Source organism: Epinephelus moara, chromosome 7 (assembly GCF_006386435.1).
Source record: "Epinephelus moara isolate mb chromosome 7, YSFRI_EMoa_1.0, whole genome shotgun sequence".
Lineage (NCBI taxonomy): Eukaryota > Metazoa > Chordata > Actinopteri > Perciformes > Serranidae > Epinephelus > Epinephelus moara.
The window spans coordinates 12,817,155-12,843,027 of NC_065512.1; the positions used below are offsets into that span (position 1 = coordinate 12,817,155).

The 25,873-nt window shown below is 42.9% G+C and overlaps 1 protein-coding gene across 1 annotated transcript; it reads right to left on the minus strand.

Moving 5' to 3' along the window:
• Positions 1 to 24,675, minus strand: sestd1 (SEC14 and spectrin domains 1). The gene is made up of 19 exons (XM_050048252.1): positions 24,403 to 24,675; positions 20,384 to 20,453; positions 20,152 to 20,260; positions 16,534 to 16,624; positions 16,322 to 16,435; positions 11,637 to 11,750; positions 11,441 to 11,535; positions 11,290 to 11,345; positions 10,633 to 10,704; positions 9,997 to 10,154; positions 7,214 to 7,336; positions 6,543 to 6,737; positions 6,291 to 6,405; positions 6,032 to 6,197; positions 5,557 to 5,638; positions 5,354 to 5,476; positions 5,060 to 5,251; positions 4,805 to 4,908; positions 1 to 3,334 (listed from the first exon to the last, which is right to left on the minus strand). The coding sequence occupies exons 2-19, from the start codon at positions 20,451 to 20,453 to the stop codon at positions 3,040 to 3,042; spliced, it is 2,274 nt and encodes a 757-aa protein (XP_049904209.1). The 5' UTR covers positions 24,403 to 24,675; the 3' UTR covers positions 1 to 3,039.
• Positions 24,676 to 25,873: the final 1,198 nt, after the last annotated feature.

Consider the following 25,873-nt stretch of genomic DNA (forward strand, 5'->3'; position numbering starts at 1 on the left):
TCAAAATGCTCCTTTATTAAGGGAATGATGTCATACTGTTGTCATGGTACAGGTTATGGGACGGAGAGGACAGAGAGCAAGACACAGAGTTTAGCGGTTACACTCACAGCAACAGTTATTGGTCAAAAATACCAATCAATTAGATCTGCCTGAAAAAAAGTCAAATAAATAGAAAAGGGATTAGTCGTATGCTGATGTCACCATCAGGTGGTCAGTCTGGATCAGAGCAAAGCTGCACAGGTTTGATTTCCTTCATGAAGGCAGAGGGTTTATTTAGAGCAGCAGAGTGGTCCTAGAGAGATGTAGAGCTTGATGGACACATCAGTGTTACAACTACAAGTCCTGCAGACGGCTTCACCAAAAAACGTCCAATCAGTAGAATTAATTTTGCTATGAAATCAATTTCTCTCCTAGCTGTGTGTTTCCACTTGTGGATTCATCTGGTCAAACCTGTAATTGGCAAATACAGAGGCCCGCAGATGTCCAAGAAATAATTATAATAATAATAATAATAATTTGTGCTTTAAATAGGGATGGGCATTTTAAGTAATTTTTGAGTACTTGGATTAAATTATTATTATGCTATCTTTGTACTCGCAAAAAATGGTTATGTAAATGGACATGTAACGTAAAAACAGGTATGTAAATGGACATGTAAGAACGGGTATGTAAATGGAAAGTAACATAAAAATAGGTATGTAAATGAAAATGTAACAAAAATATAGGTGTGTAAATGGACTTGTAATGTAAATAGGTATGTAAATGAAAATGTCACATAAAAATAGGTATGTTAATGGTCATATTATGTAAAAACAGGTATGTACATAGACACGTAATGTAAAAATAGGTATTTCACTTGACTGTTTTGTAGAAATAGGTATGAAAATGGCCATGTAACAAAAACAGGTGTGTAAATGGAAATGTAATGCAAAAACAGGTATGTACATTGACGTAATGAAAAAATAGGTATGTCAAAGGACTTGTTTTGTAAAAATAGGTATGAAAATGGCCATGTAGCGTAAAAAAAGGCATGTAAATGGAATGAAAAGCAAGTGCAATTTGAAACTCACTTACTGAATAAAAAGGCTTCAATTAGCCAGTTAAACTATTAGTGAAATGTCACATAAGAAAACTTGCAAAGTTTCTGTCGCTGCCATAACATAGGTTAAACTCAGGAGTCTGGAGCCGCTCTCGTCCCAGTCAGTTCAACTACTGCCACGTTAGCACAAGCTAACACAGCAGCAGTGGCTAACATTCGAGACCGAGCCGTGAACAGTCCCAACACATTCATACCTACACCAAAACGCCTCGACTCTGTCGTTATACCTGTAAATAATCAGTAGGGAATGTTAGCCATTTGATGCTAACAGTTAGCCTTGTCAATGTGTGTGTCCTGGTGGACGCTCACCAAATGTTCCCTGGTGTGGAGCTCACACTCCTGCAGCAGTACTAGTAGTAACAGGGGGTCATCCGTATGTTTCCCGGGTTCTATGTTCCCCGCTCAACCAAAAAGGGTTCTATGTTTCCCGCTTGGTTGAGTGGGGAACATAGAACCCGGGAAACACAGAACCTTTTTTGTGTAACAGCAGGGTGGGGAGGTGATGAACGAAGCAATACCCTGCACACTGCTCGACAGTGAAATAAGATTTAACCCATTTTAAATGGTAAAACCAAAAATGTAAAAGTCGTGTTCACATGTGGGAGGTTGATCGACGATTATACAAATACTGATGCCCAAATCAAGTACTCATGCCCATCCCTATATAAATTATTTTATTATCATCGCCAAACTAAGCTAACGTAGGTTGTTACGGTTTTCTTCAGGTCGTGAAGGTTTTGTTTCAACACTGGGGGCATATGAAATGGGTGTTTGGGTTCCTCCGCCAGAAAATTCAGAGCATGAACACTTAATTTCCTGCATTCTGGTGAATGTTAATTCAACGACTTTTCTGCATCAATTCATGGTGTAAATGTCTTAAAATTTGTCAAAATAAAAGTCCTTCGTTACTTTTATGTATTTGAGGGTGATGGGTTCCCTGCGTCCCCCCCTGAAATCTACACCTCTGAGTATAAGGCAAAGGTAAAATCAAATTTTACTTTACTTTTTTTTACTTTAATTTTACTTTAAATTTAGCTTTAAAGGAAGACCTCAAATTTTGGTGGGAAAATGCTTTTACTTTGAGCTGACTGGATGTTATTTGTTGTTCCACGATGCTCTTTTTAGGACTTGTAGTTGACTTATAACTTCCATCCTCAAGTTCACTTTACAAACAATCTTCTATCTTTCATTTTTTGTTGATAATTTTTTTTTTAGCTTATTTGTATAGATGATTCAACATGGAGGATTTCATGTTCATCCTTGTGGTGAAAAGCTCCAACAGTCTGTGGGGGGAAATGTAACGGACCGTTGATGCAGGAACAGGATCAGGTCGCTGCACCTGATATACTGTAGCTCTGCCTCTTCTGTGCAGGCCGTAAAGTTCATCTTCTGTTAGAGGGAAATAAAATGAGGCGAGGAAGGCGAGAAGTTGGAGGAGGCACAGACAGAAACCTTGGTAACCGTGTTAGCACCATGGAAGCTCCACCCACACTCAGGTGAACGAGAGGCATGCTGGGAAAGAGGAGGCGGTGTTAGCAGTACATTAGACGTACTCTTATCCAAACTGATTATTTTACAGTCGATCGTCTTCAACGGAGCATCCAGAGATATGAATATTAATAATTCCAGTATTTTACAGTTTGTGAAATCTGCAGGATCGCTAACGGCAGAAGAACAGTTAGAAGGCGCTGTTGTTCCAGAGCAGACGACTTAAAGCTCGCACAGTTTCTGCTTAATGGAGTGAAACCATCACATCCACCACGTTTATTCCCTCTCAGGAAGCTGTGAGGCTGATGGGAGATGTAGTCTGAATGTAAAGAGACACCAGCAGTGAGAGTGAAGCTACTGCTGCACTGAGACAGAAGCAACCAGCGGTGGTTTCAGTGGAAATTAATCAGCAGCCCTTTGTTAACGAGCTTCATTAAGGCTGCAGCGATCCATTAGCAGTCCTGCGTCGCCCTCTCTAAGTCTTCATCCTGCTGCTCCACCACCACCACCACCACCTCCTCCTCCTCTTCCTCCTCATCTTGGTCCTCTTTCTCACTCAGTTCCTCTCCGATAACGTCCAGCCGTGCCTCCTGCCCGTTTCGCACCTCCTCCTCCTCATAATCGTCATCATTAGGAAGCCCCGCCTCCTGCAGCTGCAGCCGTCGCTCCTCCACCAGCAGGAGGCGCTCTCTGACGCCCTCCGCTGCCGCTGCTGTGTCGCTGGGACTCCCGAAGAACTGCTCGGTCCTGAAACAACAACGATACAGTCATTAGCTAGCTAGTCAACATAGCAGATCATTGGGGCGTCGGTGGCTTAGTGGTAGAGCAGGCGCCCCATGTACAAGGCTGTTGCTGCAGCGGCCCGGGTTCAACTCCAGCCTGTGGCCCTTTGCTGCATGTCACTCCTTCTCTCTCTCTCTCTCTCTCTCTCCTCCTTTCACACTTGTCTATCCTATACATTAAAGGCTAAAAATGCCCCAAAAAATATCTTTAAAAAAAAAAAAACACAGCAGATCATTTAGCAGCTCAAGAAACTTTTTTTTCCTGGAGTTGGTGGAGACCAAAACAGAGCTAAAAGAGAGTTAGTATTTGACTCACATTTGCCAGGCACAAGTGAGGCAATTCATAGTTTATGCATCCGTGTGTCTACTATGGTCAGTATGACGTAAATGTCGTCATTCATCCATGTCCACAAGGGTCTGCACTGATCCTTAGGTGGATGTCCACGTGCAGCCCATTTCAGTCAGGACCCCTTTAGCCAAAGAAGTCTTTATTTCCTTTTGCAATTTGATATTTGGCGGTATGGCTCTGTTCTGGGGCCTCTCTGCACTTCCATGTGCATGCGAGGAAAGCCTGAGACAGAGAGAGCACACCTCGCTGCCCTTCCATGCGCCTACATGGAAAGCCTAAGGCAGGGAGAGCAGCAGCAAAGACCCCCAGGTACAGAACAGAGCTTCAATGACAAACAGAAATGACATTGATAAGTCAGACACAGCATGAAAAGGAGGAGCTGGGGTGGAGGCGGGTTGCAAAGCGGCTTGCAGAGGAAGCAGCAACAGCAGTTTAAATAGGGCGCCCTGAATGAGATTTGCCGATTGGTTGCGTAGAAAGGAATCCTGTGATCTATCAGCTGACTCCCTTCCATCAATCAGCTGCTCCATCAGTTGATTGGGCTGTTTGAGATCAGCTGATGTAGCTGGGATGTGAGCTGAGCTTGACATCGTGTCCTGCCTGAACTTTTTTGTGACCACTCAAACTACACACATATCAAAAGTGCTGACTGTGCATGCTCCAATTCCAAAATATAATCTCGTGTTCCACAGTTCAGTCCACAACTCTGCGGCTCTCGGTAAATCCAGCAGCTGCTGTAGCACCGTGGTGAATTTAGTTTTAACCTGAATACCCAACAGACATTCACAACTGACCCAGCAACACCTTCAGATGGAGATCTCCCATTCCCTGCTGGGGACTGACATGGACTCACAATTGTACTATAGATAGAAACATGTGCCCGTCCATGTGATCGCAGCTATCTGCGGACATTCAGCGTGGAAAGTATGTCTGAGCTTTTAAAGGGTGAGCATATGTCAGTATTGTGTTCACAGCTTGTTTCTGCTGCCCCCAAAGAGCCCAAATAGTCCGTTATTGCAGGTTTAAGGATAGGGTTGGGGTTAGGGTTAGGCATGTAGTGGTGTATGTGTGTGTGTGAGTACACACCCATCAGGGAAGATCACAGGCAGGGCCAGTCTGTCCAGCAGAGTTTTCCCAGAGGCGTCAACTTCATCCAGAGACTCTGGGTCCACACATTCAAGCTGTAACACCTGAAACACAGAAAAAAACACACATACTGAAGACGTTCAAAGTCCACATGGCTGCAATGATGTGACTCGTAGATTTCAGCTGCATCTACTGTACAAGCCCGGCAACAATGGCCGAGACTGCACATGATTTCTCTCTCTGTGCCTGTCTCACCCTCTCAGCAGCAGTATGGAAGTTCAGAGCCAGCTCCAGTCTCTGTTGTCTCTCCTCAGCACTGACGCTGAACTGCTTCCAGACTCGGTTGAGTCTCGGCAGAGTGTCTCCGGACGAGCGTGTCGTACAGCGCAGAGACTGACAGAGGACGACAGTCGCCTGCAGCAGCTGACGGCCGTAATCATACGTGCTCTGATGGAAGAGACAGGAAGACAGATACCGACAGAGAGGCAGAGTTATTGTTTTGTTTGTAGAATTGTTTCGCCTCATAAAGTTGATAATTTTGTGTCTCACCTGAGCGACATCCACAAACTTCCTGTGTTTGTCCAACATGGTCCTGGTCTCCTGAGTGTCGTCACCCAGCCGGACGTGAGTCTTTAACAGAGCGTCCAACAGCTCGCCAAGCCACTCTACTGCCTGAACACACACACAATCATCATCTCATCAGTACAGGAAGTGCTGTCGTGTGTGCGTGTGTCTGTTGCTGTGTTTCCTACCTGTAAAGCGTCTTCTTCACATTTGAACAGCTGCACCATCTGTAGCATCTTCAGCCTCCTCACGTCCACCATGTCCTCACACCTGCAACACACACATGATTAATGGCTTCATTCACATATCCTAACTAAAGGCCTATTTAGACTTTCCACCTCCGCATGACCATGAGGGTCCGCTTTGGTCTGTGTGTCGTGGATGTCATCACCCACCCACCCTCAACCACCACTTACATGCTGTGCAAATAAAGTTTGATTGACTTATTGGTCCAGTAAAAGACTCTTGGAAGCTGTAGTTGTAGAACACTAACAAAATATGTGGGAGTCTCACGTTGCTAAAATATGATCATGTAGCTCAGTAGCAGAACCACACTTTGTCTTAAACTTCAGTATCATGTTTCAGCTTTTTGGACAGACTCAGAAAGAAACCCCACGAGGCTCTCTGCTGTGAAAAGAAGATGAAGAAGAAGAAGAAGGTCACCTCTGCTTGCGGAGCTGCATCTCCTCCATCACCGCCTGAATGTGCTGAACGTTGTCCTGCTGTTCTCCAGCTGGACTCTCCGTCTCCTCCAGAGGCCACGACGGCTGGGTGCACATCTGCTCCATTAACACCGTCCCCTTCTGGCGCAGAGAACCAAGACCTGCCTCTGTGGGGATGAGACGTAGATGAACGTACTTAATTAATATCATGAAAAGCACTATTGTTTCAAAGGTCAAGCGTTATCATTCAGAGCACCAACCGACAGTCTGCAGCTTCTCCTCCAACAGTTTGAGGTTCTGTTGAATCGAAGCTCCGTCAGCTGGAGCCACGTCCGCACAGAGCATGCCCAGTAGGCCGTCCAACTGCTGGGACAACTGCAGAGACAGTTTGATTGCTCAGAATAAATCACAGACACTTTATTTACTTGCCGGTTGCCTGCACTTGGCCTCATCCTGAATGTTCTAGCCTTAGTTTTTAGTTTATGACCAGAACGACAGTGTGTGCGTGTTACCTCCTGCGTGGTGCTGTGGAAGCCCTGCGCCGCCTGCAGGACGTTCTGTCGGCCCTCTAGCTGAGCGGCCTGCTGGTAGCAGACGTCGCTCAGCTGCTGCTGCAGCGCCTTCAGCTCCACCACCTCCTCCTCCTCCCCGGCACTGAGCAAGGCAGCGATCTGCTGGTTCAACTCCACATACACCGCAAACCACTCCTGTAAATGCGCACACACACACACACAGAATCAGCCCAATGCTCATATTCACCTGCAGTGTCAAGTTTTTTTTCCCACTTAAGTCTTTATCAAAACAATCAGATTTTCAAACTCTCCAGCCCCCATCCTTTTCCAAAACACACCAAGCTTATTCCTTTTGCTCCTCGTTGCTTAAATCCTGGTTTAACATTTCTATCATAAGCTGCCCATTTTAATATATTTGCCTCGTTCTGAATCTTACACTTTTTTTTTTGATCTGTGGTTTTTTTCAAACCACAGATCTCATGTGTGAACGGTTATTGGATCCAACAGAGTGGAAGCATCAAAGAAAAAACTCCACTTAAATCTGATTCATTAGTTTGTGCTTGACATGATGATGTGTGTGTGTGTGTGTGTGTGTGTGTGTGTGTGTGTGTGATGTGTGTGTGTGTGTGTGTGTGTGTGTGTGTGTGTGTGTGTTAAATGTGTTGCATTACACTGTGCTGGCTCTCGATCTCCTCGTGTTTCTGCTGCAGAGCCTGAGCCGCTCGCATCGAGTCTCCGATCGCCTGCTGGGTCTTCAACAGCTCTGAACCTGGACCCTGCAGCCAGGTGACCACCTGAAGTAAACACAGACAGAAAACACAAGATACAGACTTAGTGTGGAGGCAGAAGTGGGAGGTGCTGATTTCAGGAGTGAAGGCCCAAATTTATTTCTCAATATACGATATTTGTTGTTTAGATGGACGATAACTGTGTCAGTAAATATCTGGCTCAAGCCTGTGTACACACAAATGTTAGATAAAAAGTTAATAATGATTCCCAAGGTGTATTTCAATATGATACATCCAATACACAGAGCTTTAAGTTCAGTTACATACAACAGGCAGAAGCCATGACGGTGTGAATGTAAGCCAACATGCACATAATCAGGACCCTGAAACTGAAGCAGCTTAATTGAATTAATTCCACCATAAATTATTTTATCAATCACACCTGTGCTTTTCCTCCTGTGATCTCAAAATGTCTGCTGTGAGAGGAGCTGTAAGAGACACAAGTCTCAGCGCTGCAGTGCAGCACAGTGACCAACAGGGGGCTCTGAGGCTCCACCTGTCTTTATGTGAGGAAGTTTAGAAGCAGTCCAACATATCCTGTTATGTCAAACATCATTTTCTCTGATGGTCGCTGCCCATACAGGTTTTCTTGTAAAGTTTGTATCAAAATCAGTAAACAAACAATATTTCTTCCACAAATATATTTACAGGCTTCATGGTTGAACAGTGGACAATTAACAGTGGTTACATGAGCCTCAAAACCAGACACAACTCAGCCCTGAGCAGAGTGACCGTCCTCTACTGACCAATCAGACTGCAGTGTTCACAGCTCCACCTTTTAGTACCAGATCTGTGTGCTAGGTACCCCAACAGAGGGGGGACCAAAAATGGGGACGGTACAGAACGGTTCCATTGGTACCATCCACAACTTTTCACAGTGGAAACGGAAAAAAATGCGTACCGAACTGAACTGTACTGCTCGGTGGAAACGGGGCTCCAAAAAACACTAGAGCCTACATTTCTCAAATTATTTCGACAGACCCTCTCTGTGTGGCACATCTTTCAAACACCACGTCTCAAGGTTGTAACAACAGCTGCCTGTGCAAAATGTGAAGACTCAAGTGTGATCCGAGATAATTTAATGTGTAAACTCAGTGGAGCGGCCCTTTAAACTTCCTCTAAAAAAGTCAGAAACTACTCTTAAAAATCTCCAAGAAAAAAAAGGGAAAAATGTTTGTTTCTTTTTTTAATAATTTTTAAAAAATACCTATTTTATTTGATAATTTAATTAAAAATATGTGTATTTTCCATAATATTTACAGTGAAAATTTCGGGTATTTGTGGAATTCTGTGAGTGTGTCTTGTTTGATAGTGACCTTGTGTTTCGTGGATGATTACTTTGGGGGTAGAAAAAAAAAAGTTAAAAGCACTTTCTTTGTTTGTCCATTACAAAATAACACAACATAAAGTGAATATGATCTGGTTATAAGTAGAAGTTGAAATGTGAAATGAAACAGTAACATCTGGGACAGTCTATCCAGATGCGTGTGTTTGAGTATCATGATTTAATTGTATTTATCAGGTCAGTGATGCCTTACAGAGCTCACACACACACACACACACACACACACACACACACACACACACACACACACACACACACACTCCTCTATCCAGAACTAGGCCAACACCCCCCAACCTCAAATCCTGGCTAGCGGCTGACATGGTGCGGTTCCCATGGCAACCCCCAGGCTCATCTCCAAGACAGTGGTGTTACCCGTCAGCCCCTGCGGCTGCAGGAGCCCCAGTAACCACAGCAGAGTCTACGTCTACTGAAGAGCTGCTCACTGACTCTGTTTCTACGGGTCAAAGGTCAAAGACTGGATGATAAAAGAATCAGGGCAAAGAGACTTTATGATACTGCAGCGATGTATACGGAGTGCTCCGGGCGGGTGGAGGAGATATTTACACATTGGTGCTCTGCTCAGGAACATGAACTGCAGGAGGAGCGGTGAACGTTATAAAGGAACAGTTTGAAATTCGGGAGGAGAGTTAAATGTATTTCCCATAAAAGTCTCTAATGTGGCTCCAGTGCTTGTGCTAACTTTGCTCTTGCTGCCTCTGCTGTAGAGATTCAGAGAAAAAAGGGACTCGTGCCAAACAACGTACATCGAGACAAGCTGCATAAGCCTCCGACAGCTTTACAAATAAATGTGATTTCTTTTTTCACAGCACTTGTCTCTAAATCTCACCAAAGGTAAACACAGAAAGGAGATGCCTGGACGGGACGTCACTGCTCACTAAATAAGGATCTACGTCTGGGACAACTTGCACGTGAGTTTGTTTACACGTGTGAAACATCGACTAGACACAGACGGGGGAAGCAGCTAGTCTGGGTCTGTCTAAAATCTGAAGCATAATCCACCTACCATCAGTGTCTCAGTCATGCGTTAGTCTTGATGCATTTTACAGGAAGAAAACAACAATTAAAATCATGAACCGTCCACGAGGGTAAATAAAAACCCACAATTTTGTCCACACCTCCTGCGTCCTTGCTGCCTCACTACTTGGTCCCTGACAATCTGTAGTAACACAACAAACCTTGCAGGTAATCATCCGCCGTCTTGCTACGACTGACTGCACTCTGGCTTCATTTTCAGGTTGCTGCTTGATGGAGACACACGTTCACAGCCGCTCACACACTTTTTCATCTGCGTGCACGTTACCTGCATGACCTTGGCGTGGATCTCGTCCAGTTGAGTGCGCTTGTTTCGCTGCCGGCAGAGCTCCTGGTATCGGGTGTACTGCTCCCTGAGCGAGTCCAGCAGCTTCATCACCTGAGGCTGAGCCAGCAGCTCCTCCTCCATGGGACACCAGGCTGGACCTTGAGGTCAGAGGTCAGAGGTCAGAGAGAGTTCAAACAGACGTGGGGGTTATAGTCAAGGACGTCTCCTAATCTTTGGTGTAATTGTATAAAAAGGTTCCTGCAGACGGTCATTTTCAGCACATTAAAATATCAGCTCAGGCTTTAAAGGCTGAGTAGGGCAGCATACAATGATTTATGAAACTGGCTGGTTGGGTGATAATGTCTGCTTCACAGTAACAGACACAGAGGTCACTGTCACACTGTGCTTATACAGTACCTAGAACTCTAGCAGTCTATGCAGTACCCTCAAACACTGTGTCACACTGGAGTTTCCTGCCTAGTCCCCTGGAACAACTGAATGACTTCATTCAACAGCTCAGAGACAAAAATAGCACAAAACAATACATATGACCATTCATGCATCCATTCATGCATCCATTCATCCGCTCAGCTGTGTGAGCCACACCACCGCAGTGACACCTGGCCGCTTCCTCACCTCCCTGTCCTCCTCCTCCTCCCTCCGAGCCGTTAAATCGCCGCTGCTGCAGCTCAGACAGCAGCTCGTGACCTGCAGACACAGAGAGGGAGGCAGAGGGAGGGATGGTTTGAGATTTAAAAGCCTGTTATAAAAGCATTTGAAAACAATAATGCGTCAGTGTGTGTGTGTACATGCTGTAGAGGGAGGAGGGTGGTACCACAGACAAAGAGTCCTTTCACCTCCGACCAATACGCAGACACAGGGCTGCTCAGTACAGTGACCGCAGCCAGCCATCCATCATTAAACCATCCATCCTTAAGTCTTGGTAGTAGCACACAGACAGCATTTAAGCAGCTGGAGGCGACTTTTTGCAATTGTTTTAAATGAGAATGAAGTGTTTTGCTCTGCGCTCTGGGTGCTTTGCATTTTTGCCAGAGCGCTCTGAACTCCTTGAGTTGACAAAACTTAAACTCAGAGTGGGAAAGCTCCCCACGTCATCTCTTTTTCCCCCATTGTCCGATCAGATAATTTAAGAGGCTTTGTGTGTGAACGGGTATAAAACCCCGAAAAGGGCCAGCATGTTAAATCCGTCTCAAACTTAAGACCAACATGTAAAATTGCTCTCACTTTTATATAAAGATGTGCATGTCTGAAATAAGAGGAGTTGATATTTACCTGTCTGAAGGACAGTCTCAGGGTCAAAGGACGGCAGAAGGGCACAGTCAGCTGATCTGTAGAGGACAGAGAGACACAGCTCTAATTTAATCTGTCTGCTGTAGTACACTTTAACCTATGTATGGGGGTGTGTGTGTGTGTGCGTGCGTACTTCTCCTTGTCCACCGAGCTGCTCTTGTCACTGTCGTTGATAATCGACAGCTCGTCCAGCAGCGACGTCGACTCCTTGGTGAACTTCTCAAAAACCTGACAACAAAAAAAGACATGTAAACAAAAACATGCTCAGACTGAAAAGAAAATTAAAAACAGAAAAACAAACATAACTGTATTTAAAATAAAATACTGACCAGTCTCTTGTTGAGCCAGTCGTTGTGGTCGTAGTCCAGACTTCCTCCAAAATCGTCCGTCAGCTGACAGGGTTCAATGTAACGAGTCAACTTATTGGCCGAAACCAGGATCACCTGACAGGAAGCACACACACCAACACAGAGAACATTGTTATATTTAACATGGATGGATGGATGGATGGATTTTAAAGCTGATTCATACAGATCAGTGTTATGATTATTTAGGCCAACTGACAGTTCGGTCTGACATCAGACAGACGCTCTGAGTAACCAACTTTCCCCTTCTCTTTCCTTCTTTCTCTCTCCGTCTCACACAACAAGCATCTTTATCTCAGCTCTGCTGAGCTCAGGCTTCCTGCAGCTCAGACCTGTGACCACTGGAGCCCTGCTACTGGTTGATTAAGTATTTGAGGGAGGGCACTTTGGAAAGGTGTAATTATAGTCCCTTGTTTTCTTAAAGGCATAGTGCACCCAAAAATGACAATTCAGCCATTATCTACTCACCCATATGCCGAGGGAGGCTCAGGTGAAGTTTTAGAGTCCTCACATCACTTGCAGAGATCCAAGGGGAGAGGAGGTAGCAACACAACTCCACCTAATGGAGGCAGATGGCGCCCCAGATTCAAACGTCCAAAAACATGTAATTGAAACCACAAAATATCTCCATACTGCTCGTCCGTTCATGTGTGTTCACGTGCTTTCGCTGGTCTCGCATGCAAATGTGCACACATGAGCGCGGTGCACAGAGAGGCAGTCAGAGCTACAGGCTACAATGAGGCTAACAACAGAGTTCAAATGACGTCTTTCCAAACAACTTTTTATGTCGGGGCTTCAGGACACTTGGATCACTACGGATGAGCAGTATGGAGATATTTTGTGGTTTCAATTACGTGTTTTTGGACGTTTGAATCTGGGGCGCCGTCAGCCTCCATTAGGTGGAGTTGTGTTGCTACCCCCTCTCCCCTTGGATCTCTGCAAGTGTTGTGAGGACTCTAAAACTTCACCTAAGCCTCCCTCGGCGTATGGGTGAGTAGATAATGGCTGAATTTTCATTTCTGGGTGCACTATCCCTTTAACTCTGCAGTCAGCACTGAAGAATCACACTGAGATGTCTTTAGATAAAGCTCCTTCTACTTTCTGACACTAAAATCAAAGTTTAGGACCATCTGTGCGATAAAGGGAAAATATAAGATGCAAATTACATTTCCTTCATTAAAGGTCCCTGATCCTTGACTGACACTCAGCTATGTTCATGTCTAACAATGATTATTTAATTCTTTTTTTTAGTATAGTTAATTTTCTTTTAGTTTGTCTCAGCGCTGTCTTCTGCCTAACTATAACTGTGTTACCTCTTCAGTCCTTGTACCCTGATTTTACAGATTTATATGGCCATATGATGCTGTTTTTTTCCAGTTCAAAAGAAAACAATAAGAATAACTGATTATAAAAAAAGGAAAATATAAGATGATAATGTTGAACATCGTGATATTTTATTACTTGCTAAAAATAAAGCGATATTCAAAGTGTGCTGCTTCTAGTATACTGCTAAACTATAACAGATTGCTTGTTGATTTAAAAAAGGAAAATATTTCTAACATTTTGTTAATAAAAAATTGAACACTGAAATAAACACAAGTGCAACATCACAGTGTTTCATGATGCATTTATCCCACAAGTTGACATTAAGATGACAAAAAGAAAGAGATATCATGCAGCCCTATTTGGGAGCATTCTTCAGACCCTTACTTAGATGTTTTATATCCGCTCTGTTCACAGATTACATATCAGGCATTGCTCCAGTGCTCCATCCGAGCGGAGGTCTGCGATCACAAGACAAAATTCTCCTTTGGCTTCCCGGAGCACTTTCTAAATCTGGAGACTGAGCGTTCAGTGTTCATTAAGAGCCTGTGAACTGATCTGAGGTTTCACAAAAGACCATCTTCTAAGTTTAGCTGAAGATTTAGACCTTGACCTTCTTTTCTGTGCTTGTCTGTACGGCACAGAAAAGTTTGATCCTTTCATGTTATCACTCAATAACTCACTTTAAACTGTGTTCATATGAGAGGTGGCTTTACAAATAAACCTGGACAGTCAGACAGCTGGTGATGAGTCGTTCCTCCAGCTGTCACTGCGGCAGATGCAGTCAGAGACATTTGACTCAGCTCAGTGTGCGTGTGTGTGTGTGTGTGTGTGTGTATTTAAATGTCAGGTCAGACTTCGGAGCAACTGCAGGACACACACCCCACTGTGACATCCACACACACACTTCATAGTTTAGATGAGTCACATTTCAGCAGTCACTGGAATCTCCCTCCAGCAGCTGTGTGTGCGTGTGCGTGTGTGTGTGTGTGTGTGTGATGAAGATGAGTACTCCAACAAATTTAACAACAAACTCAACCCCAGCACATCATCTGTCAAATCATTTCATCTTTCAAAAACATATTCAGTCAGTAAACAATCTCACAACTCAACATTTAAACTGTTCATTAAATGTCGGAGCGTCCTTGAACGCACCAGCAGGGACAGTCTCTGCTCTCGGCGCACAATGATAACTCCACTTTGACTCAAATGTAAATAAAGTCGCCTAATCGTCGGCTGCGATGGATTATCTGTTATCTACAGCAACTTTCAAGTCGCTTACACACCCACCAACTCGCTCCGGTTACCGTGGCAACAACTACAGAGCCAACATGGCTGCAGAAATCTGGGTCACAGAGACTACTGATCTCTGTCAGTAAAACCATCTGTTATAATAGAGGAGGAGGTTGGCCGAAAAATCACACACACACACACACACACACACACACATACACACACACAATCGACCCTGGCTCAGGTTTCAGCAGCACTCGGGACAGTTAATGATGCTCGAGGTTATCGTAACTGGCTGTCTGATATCAGGTAACAACACAATTCATCGTGTGTTTAGGAACAAAATGTCCCCACAACAGCAAAAACTGGATCAACAGACAGTCTGTTTGTCTCTGAGATTATTTCAAATTGAGAATGAATCTGCGACTTTGAATCTCACCTTCTGGTGTGGCTGTTCAGAACAGCCATGAAGATTTTTGCCTTTAGTGAAACAACTATTCAACAATATGGAGCCCTTAACTATTTGGGGAGAGGAGACCAAAGTGTGGACCGGAGGATTTATGAACGACCGGCTGAGCGGTGGGGACACAGCACTCAGTCAGAAGTGCTGGGAAATATTAAAAAGGCGAAATCAGATAACAGAGAGCCCCAGGAACGAGTCCTAAAATCCAGATATGAGTTTTATCAGTTTAGCATTCCCGCTTCACTCGTCTCAAAGTTAATGTTTTTTTGGTAAGATTCCTGTGGTCTGTGGTTCACACAAGCTTAAAGGACTTTCACATTTTGTCTTACGACATAAAATACGTCTGTAAATACCCCATGTGTCAACTTTGAAGCTTCCATGAATCTTGAAAAAGACGGCTGCTAACAAGAAGCCAAATGAGACTACAGAACGCCATTACGTCGAACACACCTTATAGTCTTGTTATGGTGGTGACGTTAGGTCATGCGACCATGGTGTAGTTCATTTATAGCCTAACGTTAGCTTTTGACTTCTGGTGGCTTGCATTTAGGCCTCAAAAATCAAAGTAGTGTTCATTTGTTAAGATTATCTTACTGAACAAAAATCTCATTGTGTAAATATTTTCTGAGAGAACCAATAGTCAACCCCACAATATCGTCACAGTATCGATATCAAGGTATTTGGTCAAAAATATGCCGATATTCAATGTTCTCGATATCGCCCAGCCCTACTTTGACACCCAAAATTGCGTCAGACTGTATCTAGTTTGAAGTGAAGTTCATGTAAAGCCCAGTTCAGACCAAAGATTCGCAACAAGATGAAAGCGTTTTAGAATGTTGCAGAGAAAAGTTGCAGCAGTGTGAACCGGCCGGTCTGAGCTCGACTCAAGCTGGCCGATGGTGTCACCTGCAACTCAGCTGGTCAAATCGTCGGCGGCTGGTTTAAGAACGTAAAGCTTGTCACCTGTTTCAACAGCCAATGGGCTTGTAGTGAAGTCTGCTGGTCAAGTCAACACGACCGCATATGGTATGTTTGCTTGCTGCAGCAGGTGCTCCGTCCCCGCCGTGCCCTCTGTTTACGTCCTCACAGTGTGCTGGTGTCGGATGGTGGGTCGCTGCTGCTGCTCGCTGTATGTGCTTATGCCCCGCCCACACACACTCTTATTGACTAATTAATTGGTGCTGCCTTACTTATATTATTGTGGCGTATTTATCATGAATACAGTCCATCTGAGGCTCGTTTTCTGTTTTCGCCGTTTCATCACTACTGCAAAAGCAGCTGTAGCCAGTATCTCACTATCACTATCCTCATTCATATTTTAAGAAGCTACAAATTATATTCAGCCACAAAATAAGCCTGAAAAGCTGAAATCAGAACAGAAGTACAGAGAACTGTTGCATAGAGATGATACACCATCTCATCTAGTTGCATTTGTGTGAACTGCAGGGTTTTAGAACGTTGCATTGCAAGTAGTTGCCTGTCGTCTTTGGCCCGAACTGGGCTTTAGACAGAAAATGAGATACAAAAGCATCTGGTTCGAAAATCACATCAGTTCCCCCTCAGTGCCGGAGAGGACATTGAATCAGTATAAAGAAAACTCTGGTTTGGGAGCAGCAGCTGAGAGACTCACCTCGAAGCCCAGGCGGTCTTTCTCCTTCCAGAAACAGAAGTGTGTGACTTTCTTATCCCAGAATTCATCTGGCTTCACCACGCAAACCAGCGAAACCTCGGCTGGAATCACATTCTGAAACACCAACAACAGCATCATCATCCTCAGCTCTTATAATCCTGTCATGTATGTCAGTATTACCGAGCCTGGAGGCACAGTGAATGTGTTTGTACCTGTAACATGAGCACCACAGTCTTCACAATGTTCCACTGAGACTTTCGTCCGTCCACGATGACGGTGAAACCCCGAGCTTTACACTTCTCACTATGAGAGAGGGAGAGAGGAAGCGTTTTATGAAACAAGGAGATCATTCAAACACACAAACATTTACATACAGTTTCCTGTTTATGCAGTATTTGGGTTGTCGACCCAAAATGACTTTAGTAAGTGTAAGAGTTTGTTGTTTTCCTTCTTTTAAAAAAATCAGTGTGTAAACTAATGCTGGATTTATACTTTGAAATGCAACTACACGATGCTGCGACACAGACCTCCTGTCTGTGTTTGTAAACTGAAACCATTTCCCTCAGTGGAAACAAAGCTTTTATTTACTTTAATTTCACAGATAAGAAACAATAAATAGTGAAGACAATAAAGCCTCCACAAAAACAGCATTATAAGTCTTGTGTGTGATTTATCCTGGCTTCATATGAGCAGAGGAAATCTCCGCTCGTCACTAGGCTAATTTATACAATGTAAAATGCCATAGGCTTGTGCTAATAACGTTAGCATGTTATATTTGTTTACAAAACGTGTTTAGTATAAGACAGTTGTTTTGTCAGTGAACTTCGTGAGTGGTAATGGAGCAGAATTGTTTAACATTACCTTTGTTAAATGTTGCTGTTGTCCCTGGCTTCATATGAGTAAAGGGAAAGTCCGCTAGCTGCTAGGCTAATTTATACAATGTAAAATGCCATAGGCTTGTGCTAAAAACATTAGCATGTTGTATTTGTGGGGAAATCGTGTCCAGATAAAGACAAGTGTTTGTCTGTGAATGCTGTGAGTTATAGTGAAGCTGATTTGTGTACTTATGTTTGAAATGGTCCCTTTTAAGCCATGTTTAATGTGTGTTTAATGTGTGTTTTGGCGTAGGCTCTGCATAGAACTGAGGCACAAGTATAAATCCCACTTAAGAGTTTAAATTTTTCATTGTGCTTCAAAGAGTCGGAGTGATCCATTCACCCATATTTACTTAGATTGGACAAATAAGTTGGCTTTCCAATGCAACAAACACTAACAGAGTATAAACTAGTATCACTGGTAGATTTATTTGCAAAGATTTAAAGAATAATTCAAGTTTATTATAACTTTGGTCTTATATATACTTTCAGATTTAATTTCTGTGATTTATGGCCCACATAAACTATATCTAAAACCACAAAAATAAGACCTGAAAATATAGTACTGGCCCGAACATAAAAACATTTTATTGTCGGAAATTATGTTGGAAAAACCCAGGATAGTATTATATCTGAAGACACTTTTGTATTCGCTGCATCAGATATTCTTTTTGACTGGAGAGAGTAAATCAGCTCTGACAGACAGTGTTGCATCATGTGTTGATTGTAGCCTTGATGTTCCTTGATTCCACTGAGCCCAATTTAACCTAAAGGAATTTCAAACAGCTTGTGTAATATGTTTTGGAGGAAATAAATTCTTGACAGGTGATAACGAGTTGAAAGCATCTGCTGACATCTTTACTGCGGAAACGTAACGAGGACTGAATCATCCGTCAAGCTGCCAAAAATTACTGCTGTCAGAGAACGTCATGGAGTGGAGGTATAAAAAAAAACAGACTGAAAAATACAAACAACCAGAGAAAATCACTCTGACAGGAGAGAGTGAGAGTATGAAAAACAAGCTGTGTTATGCTTTTATGGAGGGATTTCATGTTTACGTGAGAAAAGTCTTCAAAGGTGAGGACTCTCTGTTAGTATCTCAGGGAAACTTTCCCAACAGCTGTGGTAGAAGTAGTGCTCAGATCATTTTATTAACTAAAAGTAAAAATAATACTTTGTAAAAATACTCATGCTTGTACTTTGGGTTTCTACTAAAACATGTCCACATGCTTTAATGTTTAAAAAAAAAGTCTTTATTTTCCTCGTATTGTCTGTACTGGAGCACCTGTATTCACCCTCTGTCCGAAACACTGTTTAATCGCTGTATCCTAAAGCCCCCCTCCCAAAAAAGCTGTCTGCTCTGATTAAGTGTTTACGTATCTTCCCCATCGCAGTGTCTCTGCACCGTCACTGCAGCTGGAGGAATGACTGTAACAGAGTTTAGCTGCACTTTCTATAATGAAAAATCCCCAATAAAAGCTTTTAAACACAATCACACATAATCCAGCAAGAAATGAACAACATCAACAACCAAGAGAACATCCCTGACGTTAGCATGTAGCTACATGTAGCAGTGTACTTGCAGCCGGGAAACGACCGCAACTGAGATTAGCAGCACTTTATACCGTGAAAAGTCACCAATAAAAGCCTTTAAACACAATCACACATGTTCCAAACGGAATATAATCCAAAATTGTGGAGACATTAATATCATCAACAACCAAGATTAAGATTTCTGCTGTGAAAAATCACCAATACAGGCTCCTAAACACAATCACACATTTTCCAGGGGGAATAAAATCCGAAATCAGGGAGAAATTAACAACATCAACAACTAAGGTCACAGGTTTATCTGACATTAGCATGTAGCTACACGTAGCAGTGTACTCGTAGCTGGAGAATAACTTTCACAGAGGACAGCAGCACTTTCTACCATGAAAAATCATCAATAAAAGACACATAACTAGACATGTTTCAGCAGGAATATGATCTGAACATGGGATGAAATCCACAGCATCTGCAACCAAGATTACAGGTTTCCTTGATGTTAGCATGTAGCTACATGTAGCAGTGTACTTGCAGCTGGGGAATGGCCTTAACAGGAAATAGGGACACTTTCTACTGTAAAAAATTATCAATAGAGGCTCATAAACACAATCATGTATGTTCTAGCAGGAATATGATCCAAAATCAGGGAAATTAACAACATCAACAACCAAGATTACACATATCCCTGAAATTAAATGTAGCTACATGTAGCAGTGTATTAACAGCTGGGGGAATGACTGTAACAGAGTTACACGCATGTTCCATCAGAAATATGATCGGAAATCGGGGAGAAATTAACAGCACCACATTCAAGATTACAATTATCCCTGACGTTAGCATGTAGCTATACATAGCAGTGTCCTTGTAGCTGGAGAATGACTTTCACTGAGAACAGCAGCGCCTTCTACTGTGAAAAATCACCAATAAAAGCTTCTCAACACAACTATAAGCTGTTAAATAAGTTCAGTAGAGTAAAATGTTCTATCAAAAAAAACAGTTCAGTAGAAAAAGAAAGTAGTATAATGGAAATACTCAAGTACAAGTACTTCAAAATTATACTTCCTTACAATACTTGAGTAAATGTACTCCACCGCTGCCTGACAGGACTAATATGAGAGTGTCTGAATAGTCAAAAACAGCTGTTGGAAGGGGAGGGGTCATCTTATAATCAGGGTCATCTCATATTCGGGCCAAAGCGATAAGACTCAAGTTGTAATAAACTGGAATCATCCTTTAAGCCTTTTACAACACAGCTGAACATGCAGGATTTAGACAAGATACAAAGTACACATCCAGCAGCTCCTCAGTGACACGTTAACTCCACACTTGTATAAAGACATTAAAAGTGAGACAGAACAGACGCATACCAGAGTGTCACTACTGCTGTTACTGCATGTTTGTGTATACCTGGGGATGCTGAGCAGGTAGTCCAGCGTGGCGCTGAGCTCCTCCATGCTGGTCTGATCTGAGCTGAGAGGGATGGTCAGGATCAGACCACTGCGCCGATCTTTGCCCCCTGAAGAGAGAGACAGACCGGTAGATCTGATTACAGCCCAAACTGCATGTAAACTGAGATTACACGCTCCTCACATGTAGACATGTTATCTCATGGTTGGTGTGTGTGTGTTTGTGTGTGTACCTGAAAGAAAGGCCAGTTTCTTCTTGAGGATGGGGAGCATGTTGGTCGCTTCCACTGTAACGTTGGACATCTGTAGACAAACATACAGACGACAATTAAAGCCGGAGTAGGCAGTGTAATTTTGGCATCATTGGGAAAAAATCCTATAATAAACTTAGAGGATATTGTAATTTAAGCGGTCTCAGAGAACACTAGACTTCTGCACCCCCTCTTGGCTCTGTTTTGAGGCTTTAGAAAATCTAGGCCATGACAGGAGACTTTGGCCATCCCTTTGGTGAAAGCCTGATTCAATGGTGCAGAGAAAGTTGCTCTTCCAGCATTGGCAATGACTGCCTACACTACAAAGCAACCCAAAAAAAGGAAGACGGACTTATCAAACAGAGACTCTAAATACCCGTCAGTGTCGGCAGACCGTTTTACAAATGTGAAAATGTTGCCAATAGTGTAGCCCTCTGATATCTGGAGCCACGGGCTCACAGCTGTGGCTTCAAGTTCACATTTATGTAGCTAATTTTAGCTACAGCCTCAAATGATAGTGTCTCCTCCGCCTCATTCCCCGCTGCTACAGAACACTTTGCTGGGTGGAAAGTGGGCATAAGCTCCAAAGACAGCGGCTGCAGCAACCTGAATCCAGCCAGCTCAAAGCCAAGCTCCAGGGCACCAGATAGCGCCAGCTTCCTGCTGGATCAGCAAACTTTAGGTTGCTGCCATTACAAAGGTTAGACCCCACACTGCCACTAGTCACCAGCCAGCCACAATACCCAGCTTTAAGGGGACTGCGCTGGTTTAATTCGTGCCGCTGCAGCTGCCGACCAAAGCCTAATTTTTCAGGTTAACATTTTTTCTGAGTCTATTTTAAAATAACATTCCTCTAATCATATATACATTCAAACAGTTTTTGGTTGCTAAATTTTTTTCTCCACAGCCTCAGACACTAGCCCACAGCCTCAGAGGCTAGCAAAAAGGTCCAGACACTAGCCCACGACCTCAGACACTAGCCCACAGCTTCAGACACTGGCCCAGTGCCTCAGATACTAGTCCATAGCCTCAGACACAAATCCACAGTCTAAGATAATAGTCCACAGCCTAAGATACTAGCCTATAGCCTAAGATACTTGCCCACAGCATTAGACACTAGTCCACAGCCTAAGATATTAGCCCACAACCTCAGACATTAGTTCACAGCCTCAGACATTAGTTCACAGCCTCAGACACTGGTCCACAACCTCAGACATTAGTTCACAGCCTCAGACACTAGCCAATAGCCTCAGACACTAGCCAATAGCCTCAGACAGTAGTCCACAGCCTCAGACATTAGTTCACAGCCTCAGACATTAGTTCACAGCCTCAGACACTGGTCCACAACCTCAGAAACTAGCCCCCAGCCTCAGAAACTAGCCCCCAGCCTCAGACACTAGCCCACAACCTCAGACACTAGCCCACAACCTCAGACACTAGCCCACAACCTCAGAAACTAGCCCCCAGCCTCAGACACTAGCCAACACCCTCAGACACTAGCCCACAGCTTCAGACATTCGCCCACAGCCTCAGAACACTTGCCCACAGCATCAGACAAAAGCCCAAAGCATCAGAGACTAGCCCACAGCGTCGGACACTAGTCCATAGTCTCAGACACTAGTCCAAAGCCTCAGACACTAGTCCAAAGCATCAGACACTAGTCCAAAGCCTCAGACACTAGTCCAAAGCCTCAGACACTAATTCACAGCCTCAGACACTAGTCCACAGCCTCAGAGACCAGCCCACAACCTCAGACACTAGTCCACAGCCTCAGAGACCAGCCCACAACCTCAGACACTAATCCACAGCTTTGTATACGACCTGTCTCTTACTGCTCAGATGACAAACACATGGAGAGTCAACACAAGAGTTCAGCAGCGATATTACAGATGGGTCACTATGGAACACTGTAGCACACAGACAGAGACAAACCCCGGCTGAAGTATGATATGAACATTATATCGACAGCTCAGTGATTTTCCATAAGGATTTTCTCTCAGCTGGCACTCCTCCCAGCTGATTCAGATTCTTGGCTCCACATTCAGCTCAGCCTGTGATTTACTGTCTGTTTCATCAGCGTGTGTTCGCTGTCAGTCAGTAAATCAGTCGGTTTATATTTCTGTCAGTTGTTTGTGGCTTTATGTGTGTAATCATGAGATTAATTGGTGATGGAAATAACTTTTGGGTGCAGCTCTAGTTTGGACTTGAAACCACTACAGAAACTTGTTTGCTAAATCCTACAGTGAATATCTCGACACAGCTGTGTTTGTTTTTATCCTCTGTCTCTGCACTGTGCTGGTTTAGATTATCATTGTTTATCATTCAATAACAGATTCTGGTTTCAATACGTTATAGTTTCTCAATCAGTGCTCTAAGAATCAGAGGTTTTTGTTACCTTTGGACAGACCCAGGCTAGCTGTTTCCCTCGGTTTCCAGTCTTTATGCTAAGCTAAGCTAACTGTCTCTTGGCTCCAGCTTCAAATTTAAGCTTACTTTAATTTTGTTTTCAGGAATCAAAGACTTCTCTGTTCATGTTGCAGCGATGTCGCAATCACAACAACTAATGCAAATCCAGCCAATCCCCGTGAATTCTGCAATTTTCTTTCAATCACGGCAACTTTTCCAGAAATTTGACCCACCATTGTAATTTCCTGTGAGTTTCATTAATTCCCCAAGGCAATAACCTGATGTCCTGCACGAAAGCCAGGGTGAACTGTTTGCACGCAACATTGTGGTGGAATAAAAACAGACGATACTGATCGACAAACACTTTTCTGTCACAAACACGCCCAGAGAACAAGACACATCACCATGGCAGAGGCTGCTGCACCCAGATCTACTGTAGGTGCAAAAAGAATCAAGTTAGATTAAGTCAGTGGTAATGTCTGTGTAGTATAAACCACAAACTTGTGTGAGAAAGTTGCTCTTGATTGGTCAGAATTTCCATGTGGGAAAAATCCAGGAAGTAAAGCAAACGTTGAAGAAGAGTACACTTGCAAGATAAATGTGACACTTTCTAATGTCACAATGGAGGGACAACTACGCAGGTTGATTTTAGCGCTGCTCATCGTGGACTATATTGCTGTCATTGTTCATTTTAGTCAAACCATACAGTTTGAAAACGAGGCGCGGCTCCAACTAGAAAACAATGTTTTGATGCATTGGATGTGCTGAATGTGCATATTAAGGCAGTACAGGAGGAGGTGCACATTAATAATCCTCCAGGACTGTAACATGCTCATGTTTAACCCAAACAATGTGTCATGTGACTGCAGTTGGTTCAGACTGAGGTTGGAACACGTTCTCACCACAAACGAACCGCAGCAGAGTTCATTTGTAACCGGACTGAGACCACCTCTTCAAGAAGGTCTTGGTCCGGTTGTTTTGGTTCACACCTGCCCAAATGAACCGCACTCAGGGGGCAAACGAACTTGAATTCGATTCTAAAAATGAGTTTGACACCCCTGATTTAAACTTAAAAATGTGTTCTTTTAGTTTAACTTGAGTTATTCCTTTTTTTAGTCATGAACACATTGTTATAAAGAAATACTCTTTTAAACTAAATACTTTAATATTATTTTACCTTTTTTAATGTTTCTTTTGCACTGTTGCTTTTTAATTGTTTGTGTAAAACTTTAATCATTTGACTCAGATATTATTATCATCAGTAACAGTAACAGTACAGTAATATTAGTGTTGATGAATGACTGGTCACTGCAGCACCCGTCAGTCCCACTGCAGAGGGCTTCACCTTCATCCTCCTCATCCTCCTCCTCCTCCTCAGCCTGCCTGCGGCCTGGCTGCAGCTGCAGGACGCCCCGGCCCGGCTCGGTTTGTCTCGGCTTGGTTCGGCTCGGCCCACAGACACAATGACCTACATTCAGCAGCTGCAGGCTGCGGCGGCTGCGGCTTTCACCTCCGTCACCTCGGCCACCATCCACTCAGTATCGATAACTTCAGGATCGATCAGTAATAAGTATCGATCCGGCGGGTTTTCTTACCTTTCAGTCAGCTCTGCAGCATTATACTGTCCCGATTTTTCCTTTCTCCCTGTCCTCCTCCTCCTCTTCTCCTTCTCCTCCCGTGTGACTCCTTCTCCTCTGCGGCTCTTCGTCTCCTCCTCCTGCTCCTCTTCCTCTTCTTCCTCCTCTCAGGCGGGTTTATCGGGAGATATTTGATCTGTTTTCCATTAAAAACACTGAGGATCTTAGTTTGCTCTGTGTTAGCGTTGGACAACAGTGGAGGCACACAGGGAGCAGGCGGTGGAGCTGACTGCTGTGCGCAGCCGCAGTGAAGCTCAGTAAAAGAAGAGAACTTCCGGTAGAGTGACATTCAAAATAAAAGCCCGGAGGAACACGTCTGTCAAGAGGAGCTGCAGCGCTTATGTTTAACAGTTAATATGAACTTTCAATCACATTTTTAATACATATTTATTTTTGTTTGCAATTTGTATGATTAGGTCTTTATTAGTGTTTTTTTTTAAATAATTATTTTAGTCTTTTTTATATGTTTTTGTATGTGTTTTTTTTGTCAGAATCATATTCAGAATCAGAATAAGATTTATTGCCAAGCTTTTTTTTTATTAAAGTTAGTTTAAATCTAATTTAAAACTTTAAATTTTAAAATATTAATGCCTGAGCTAGAGGACCAATAAAATGTTTTTTCTTTATTGTGTCTTTGCTTTTATTGCAAGTGATTTTTGTATTTTATATACCGTATATGCTTTCTATTATGTGCAATAATGTCAATTCTGCCACTCAGCCTGTCTATTTATTATTATATCTTGCTTTTATTTTTGATAATTAGAATTTTTAATAATAATAATTTTTAACAAGAATGTAAAATCACTCATTCAGTCTGTCTTTATTATATTCTGATTCTCTTTGATGCTTCCTTGTTATATTGCCTTGTGTTTTATACTGTTTGGTTATTATACTGCTCTTTGTTTTTGTACAGTTTACTTACTTTATGTACTTATATATAAATATATTGCTGTGTACTTTATTTTTTTCTACTGATGCTTCCTGTTTGTACTTTTCCTTTGCTGCTGTAATATTATATGTCTTATTTGTCCTATGTCTGTGCTTCTATTTTGCATGTGGCAATTAGAGTCTAACAATGCAGCTGTGTTGTCTTATTTAGTACATATTTCTATTAACATTAATTCCCCGTTTCATTTCTTTGTAGCCTTGTATTGTGTTATATGTCTGTGCATTAGGCTACATGTTTTAAATTGTACATGATTTTGTAGTATAGGCTTATTCTGTGTTATGCTTTTCTAAATAACATTAATATCCTCTTCTCTTTTTATTATTGCTGTAAATGTTTATAAATGCTCTCAAAAACTTTGCAATAATTATAATTAATTTTGATTGATCAAATATATTCTGTTTTTCAATTCACTATATAACGTCTGTCCAGGCACTTCCGATAAAAACAAAAAACAAATTGCCTCTTGGTTAACATTTACAC

What these genes read in the sequence shown, in the direction of transcription:
- sestd1 (XM_050048252.1), bottom strand. Translation starts at nt 20,453, where the DNA reads ATGTCCAACGTTACAGTGGAAGCGACCAACATGCTCCCCATCCTCAAG. An exon ending in TCCACAGCACCACGCAGGAG is followed by an intron (nt 6,406 to 6,542) that starts GTAACACGCACA and finishes CTGTCTCTGCAG; the next exon opens with TTGTCCCAGCAGTTGGACGG. An exon ending in CCTGTGATCTTCCCTGATGG is followed by an intron (nt 3,335 to 4,804) that starts GTGTGTACTCAC and finishes TTGTTGTTTCAG; the next exon opens with GACCGAGCAGTTCTTCGGGA.